Source organism: Centroberyx gerrardi, chromosome 13, assembly GCF_048128805.1.
Source record: "Centroberyx gerrardi isolate f3 chromosome 13, fCenGer3.hap1.cur.20231027, whole genome shotgun sequence".
In the NCBI taxonomy this organism is placed as follows: Eukaryota; Metazoa; Chordata; class Actinopteri; order Beryciformes; family Berycidae; genus Centroberyx; species Centroberyx gerrardi.
The window spans coordinates 1,894,502-1,900,976 of record NC_136009.1 but is presented as its reverse complement, the minus strand read 5'-3'; the positions used below and the strand labels follow the sequence as shown (position 1 = coordinate 1,900,976).

At 39.9% G+C, this 6,475-nt stretch overlaps 1 protein-coding gene across 1 annotated transcript; it reads right to left on the bottom strand.

Annotated features, from left to right (window-relative positions):
- Positions 1-526: 526 nt before the first annotated feature.
- On the bottom strand, positions 527-5,405 carry LOC139917438 (uncharacterized). The gene is made up of 2 exons (XM_071906563.2): positions 5,323-5,405; positions 527-3,426 (listed from the first exon to the last, which is right to left on the bottom strand). The coding sequence occupies exon 2, from the start codon at positions 2,594-2,596 to the stop codon at positions 1,457-1,459; it is 1,140 nt and encodes a 379-aa protein (XP_071762664.1). The 5' UTR covers positions 2,597-3,426; positions 5,323-5,405; the 3' UTR covers positions 527-1,456.
- Positions 5,406-6,475: the final 1,070 nt, after the last annotated feature.

The window sequence follows — 6,475 nt, the reverse complement described above, 5'->3', positions numbered from 1 at the left end:
TTATTTTAATTCATTAATTTGTTTCCTTTTGTTTTGGTTGATATATCTAGGGATGTGAAGATGGGTGTGTAATAAGAAAAGTGGTGTTAACACTGTCAGAAACTATGAATTGAATTGTATCAGTTCTGTTTTCACCAATAAAGAGATTGGTCAAAAAAAAAGCTCCCAGCTTTACACCAGCCCAGGTTCTCAAGCAGCCTATACATGATAAAAAACCCTATATGCTGCATACTACATGGCCAATGATAATGACAATGAGGCCTACACTTAAAGTCATGTTAGGCACATTATCTGACAAACTGTAAATGTTTCTTTTAGGAGTCAAATTGGGAGCCAACAGGTGATTCCCTGAACCACTGTTGATGGCATGTGTTATCAAAGGGGTCACAAACGTCTGCTCAATTGCACTGCAAATTCACAGTCTTCTCACAGTATCCTACAAATAATGCATTTTTTATATGTTTTTTAATATATAAAATTGGATGTTAGTCATGGAAAAAGAGAGACTCTACTATAAAAACATTTCCCTCCCCTAGCAAGAATAACTTTATTTTGCTTGAGCCCAAATTCAGTTATATACAATGAAGACAAACTATGTTCTAAAAATATTATTTTACAAAAAAGCCAAAAAAAAATGTGATGACTTTTTGATAAAGCATTGTTTCTAGTATAATGAAAAAAAAGTATCCTACTTATATAGAAATATTTGTACAAATGTGACATGTAGTAATATTATTTGTGTTCTTTTATTGTATCTTACCAAATCATCCAATAAATATCAAAGATCTCTCTGAGTCAATTTGTATCTGTGATCATCTTCATGGTATTTTTTCATTGGCTCATGTGTGCAATCAATGGAATTTCTATTAAAAAGGTCACCAATAATCTGTGAATACTTGGACAGCTTTGATGGGCCAATACTTACACCCTGAGTTAACTTTTCTTTATGCTATAAAATAAAGACTTTACCCTTTCAAAGACTGTTTAATTTTCAACACATTGCTTTTAAGAGTGTGTGATACAGATAGACAGATACAGATAGATAGGGAGATAGGGTTGTTTTGGTCCACCTCTTTTGAGCTCCTGTTTACCTCACCTGTTTTTGATTTTAATTATGCGATAGCACCATCTAGTTGTCAAGTAAAAACAGGGATGACCGCATTCACAGAAAATGTGGTCTATAAAACTCAGCAAGCACACAGATTATCCAGACGGTGTCTTATAACAACTTTTATGAATCAACTTTCATGAAAAACATTTGTATATAATTGACAACATGACAACCAAATGTGTATTGTACATCATACATTAGTTACAGTAAATTAAGAGAGGACTGGAAAGGAGGAGAAAGGATACAGCACTAATAATACTGATACTTTCTCTCCTGCTTCAATCTCTTTCTGATGTATTACTTTACAGAGGCAGAGACAGATGGCCAGAGACAGAACATGTCCCATCAACCACAGGTGATCATGGTAAAAGGCTTGGATGGACAGGTCAGGCTATGCAGAACGATGCACATCAGAAAGAAAATACCTAGGCCCAAAACGATCACCGCACAAACTCTGGTCCGCATTTTCGTGCACCTCTTCTCCCCCTCTTCCCTTCCTCCTTCATCCCACTCCTCCTCTCTCCTCCTGTCCCTGCACACTTCCATCTCGCCGTCCATCCATCCCCCCTCACCCTGTACTCCCCACATCCTTGAGTCTCTGTCCAGAGGCAAAGAACGTAGGTTAGAGATGGGCAGGGTTACAGCTCCTCTCGCTCTGTCTCTATGACTGCGTCCATCTACATCGATGTACCATGGCGGCACGTAGTGGGAGCTAGCGCTGGGTACCAATCTTATGAATACAGGCGTGAAGTCTGGGATTAACAGTGGTGCTGTTGTCGTCAGAACAACAGCGGCCATTTTGTCATCATCAGGGAGATTGTTAACGGACATGCCAGCGGCAAGTGCAGTGACGCATCGACACCAGGGGCAGAGGATAATTCTCTGATTGGTTACATTACAGTTTGGACCCACCCAAATCTGATGCGAACTAGTCTGCCCCTCGATTTGATTGGTGCTGATCCCGGTCGTCTCGCTCTGGCCCATTCTTGGCGCGCTAAAGTTCATCGATATGTCTGCTTGGTTGACGCTGACCTCATTTTGATCAATTTCTCTTTGATTGGTCAAGATTTGAACATGTCCCCTGGTCATCTCCACTGTTTCCTCTCTCTCCATATTGTTCATATTCACCTCCACAGAGTTATTTCTGACTGGAGCTTCTCTCTGGTGGCAGCCAAACTCAGGCTCACTGCGTCCCATATGTCCAAGTCCGTTTTCTATACCGTTATTTCCGTAACTCTCGTTTTGTTCTGTGCTCTCTTCTCCAGTGACTGTCACATGTTGGACTGTCATCTGGATCTGGGGATCATTGTCCATGCTGGGTCGGTTCATCTGGTCTCTGTCCACATCATCGTGCCGAACGGTGACCAGGCGACTCAGGCAGGCAGAGCAGCAGGTATGTTGGCAGGCCAGCCGCTTGGCCCTGCGCTTCCAGCTGTACTCATTCAGACAGATCTGACATTCCAAGTTACTGTTAATCCCCTCCATTGAAAATTATATCAATATATATCTATGTGTAATTTCTCCTGTAATTTGTTGGCCTTTTATGTAGCCAGGCTCAGTTATGCTGTCTCTCAGTGATGGTGAATATTAGAATCTCCAGTAGAGACATGGCAGTTGTGTCACACATCTCCTATTAATGTCTGTCTCCATCATGGAGGTTCACTGGAGAATTGGCTGTTAGTTAAAAACTTCCAAATATGTAACAACCAGGTTAGAAAAAGAGAGACACCTCAAAAGATTGTTGTGGTGTGGGTGTAGGTCAATTCAGTAACATAAGTAAAAGTTAATAGTCTGATAAGGTGGATTTGTTTCCAAATGTAGGTGACTGTGACACAGTAAACTGTCTTGTCTTTAGCCCTAGTCTCTACTCCAAAACACTCTGAGTTGTAGCTTGAGAAGAGTCAGCTCAGTTAACCTGAACAAACTGTTGGTTTTTGGCTTTGTTAGCTACTTTGTTAGCATGCAACTACTAGCCATTACTAATGCTAGCTTCTACTAGATAATTAGCTAGCATCAAATCAGATGTGTTAACAAGACAAGTTGTAAGTTAACAAGTTGTAAGTTTAGAAAGGCAGTCAACTGTTCTCAGCCACTGTTGCCCAAGGAGCTCCAATATGGCCACCAGAGGGTGAGTTATGTCATCTGAAAGCCCTCTGTTGTAGTTTGGCCTCCTCACTCAAAATACAGGGTAGGAGCTGTCCAGAGATTAATTGATTGCCCTGGAGTGATATCTTCCTCTTCATTCCTTTTCAAGTTGTTGATGAAGAGCTATTGATTGCATAATTTATTGTTATCCATTCCAGGCTCTGATGACCCTGCAAGAGAGAAGAAAGCTATTAGTCAAGACCAAGTGGAACTGAGTAGCTTAATCCCAGATTTATTCTCTGGTCTGTAAACAGTGTGCATGACATAAGTGTAGTAGTGAGTTTCCAACACTTTGTCCAGGACTGTCACACAGTAATGTAAGACGAAGAACAGGCCTCTGGATCACATACTCTGAAGTGATATGTGTAGTCAACTTCTTAAAGGCCCAAAGCACAGCTGTGGTATTTTGCCCCCTATTGAGCAACTGTTTAATGTTTAATTTATTGGATTGATGTCTTATCACTCTCAAATTGATTGACTGAGCTTCTGATTCAAGCACAGTATGTAACAGGTAAACATGAGTTTTAAATGTTTTTGATTGGTATAGTAACAAGACATCCATAAGAGCAAATGTTGAATTTTAAAAACTATTCATAACATCCATTGTTTTTTTTTAGTTATATGGTTAAGTGTGTAATCCTGTTTCTTGCAGTTTCAGTGCTGCCTGAGTAAGAGCACTGAGCTCGAAACGCGTTGCAGATTCTGCATGTTTATAGCCAATATACTGTATGTTCACCTGCTCCTTATGCGCTGTTTACTGATGCGCTTCTGAAGCTTTAATAAATCGTTGACGTTGCACATGTAAGATGCTTCCAATCCTTCTATTTTGATTCATTTAGTTCATATTTTAACACATACACTATCAACCAAACATTATCTTCCTGTGTTGTGGGAGTAAAGCTGCAGAACAGCACCCCTGGAGCCAGGAGGGATTCAAGGACACTTCAGCAGGGCGGATGCTTGAACCCACGTCTTCCAGCTGAAGGGTGATCTCCCTTCTTACTGCACTGCCTTGCTGCTCAATAAAGCAATGGCAATCAAAACAATGAGCAAGTATGTGTGCTGAAGCTTGTACTAGAGCAAAGACTGCTAGAGCTCACGGCTCAAGTCACACTCATGAAACAATTACAACTTACTGTACGTGGACCCAGACTACTGTCCAATTCAAGAAATGGGCTTTAAAAAGAAAATGAGAAAATGTATTGTGCAAACTCTACAGCTACCTGTAGGCATGCGTGCAATGTCAAGGCAACTTGGAAATATTTGTCAGGTTTTTGCATGTACCTCAGAACCAACCAAACCTGTTTGTCAGACAAGTTGCTGTCTTGGCTGCATTGATACATTGACCATATACAATGTTCAGTGCTTTCTATTGAAAACAGCTGGTGCGATTTGTCAGATAAACAAGTTCTCAAATGATTTTGATCCAAACTGGCATGAAGTCCGAGAGCTCAGATTCAACATGCTGTGATGCTATAATCAGATTTGACAATTTATAATCACAGAGTTCCAGCTGTATTTAAAAAAAAAAAAAAAGCATTCAAGTGCAAAATGATCCTTACAAAAACGTTACATTTGGAAATGATGTATTCAAAGACAATAGGTATTACAGTTAGTAAGTAAAACAGTTTTAAGGATGCATTTCTGCAACTACAAATTTCAAAACAAAAGTCTGGTTTTCATTAAAAACTGTGAAAACATGCCTCCAATAACCACTGCTGTTTTAGGCAATCAAATGAAACAATATTTGCCTGAGCTCAGGCTTCACTGAAAATAAGTGAATGTGAACTAAGGAATCAGTAAGAACAAAGTCCTTAGGCTGCTTAGCATAATACTTTACTGGGCACAGTCTGAAATGGTTGTTTAACCAAACCTCCACCTATATAGAGTAGCCCATAAAGTTAACATGCACATTATTCTGTTAGGTATACTGACTTGAATTGTAGTTTTACTCTAGAAATTACACCTCATATTGGTCAAGAGAAGCAAATAACATACTCTATTGGCTTCAGTACAACAAGCAGTCTATTCTATCCCAGTCAGTGAATACAATATTGCACTCTTACCTTCCTATATGGCATGTGTCCTCTAGCTGTTAACGCCAAAACCTTCCAAAGCTTTATTTTAACCAGGAGTTGGAGGACGTCCAGAGGCAGATGCAGCGAACAGGTTTTGTCCCAGCCTGTCTGGTCTGCCTCACCCTAAATAATAAGCACTTGGGGGAGTTTCCATTCCAAAGGTACTGTAGGTATGATAAGCAGAACTCCGACTGGCTGAATCTTAAGTGGAGTTGCATTCTAAACAATCGTGATCAAAAAGGATTTATTTATTTTAAACAAATCCTAGCAGTTCTCAGAGAAAAACTACTTAATATTAAGAGTAACCAAACAAAACTTTGAGGCCACAAAATGATCACATACACACAATACATTTATTGAAAACAGTATTTATTACATTTAAATTTTAAGTTCATTCTTTAAAATCAAGTGCTGTCTTGCATGTAGAGTCTGGTCAGTATCTTTGGTTCCTTCCATTTCCACCTGCAAGAAGCCCACATAGACTGGGTTAAAATCTGATAAAGCCCGGGCAAAAGCATGAAAGCCAACTTTATCTCTTGCAGTGTCGCTCACTGATAAGTAAATTATGCCGTCTCTATTCCTGATGCTGGAAGTTAACAGCTCCTGTTTCAAAGTACATGTCAATGAATTTACAACAGGCTAAAACCTGCTGACAATTTCCGCAACTGATTATGTGTGTGAGTGTGTGTGTGTGTGTGTGTGTATGTGTGTATGTGTGTTTAACCCTCCATTCCTCAAAGATCTAGCAATACTAGATAGCACTGGTTCCAGCCTGGCCCTATTAAGTTTTCCATTTCAAATCAGGGTCCTATAATGGTGCTGTGACCAAATCGACAGAGGCTTTTCTAGGGTTAAATGTTTTTGGGCCAGGAAAATGACAACTCTTTAGGGTGAAAACTGTCAGCTGTCCAAAACTGCATGGAATTTGGATTAGGCCCAAGTCCATTTCCTTGGAGAGTAGACATCTCTTTGACCCCAAAGAGTTGTGGTTTACCTGGCCCATAAACATTTAACATTTGAAATGTCTCTAAATATGCTTACAGCCCCATTACAGGCTCCCGGTTTCAGATTGAAAAACTTATTGAGCCAGACTGGAACCAATACCATCTAGCAGTGTTTGAGTCTGTCTCTATAAAGACAC

Coding starts and splice junctions, on each gene's coding strand:
- LOC139917438 (XM_071906563.2), bottom strand. CDS start 2,596: ATGGAGGGGATTAACAGTAACTTGGAATGTCAGATCTGTCTGAATGAG.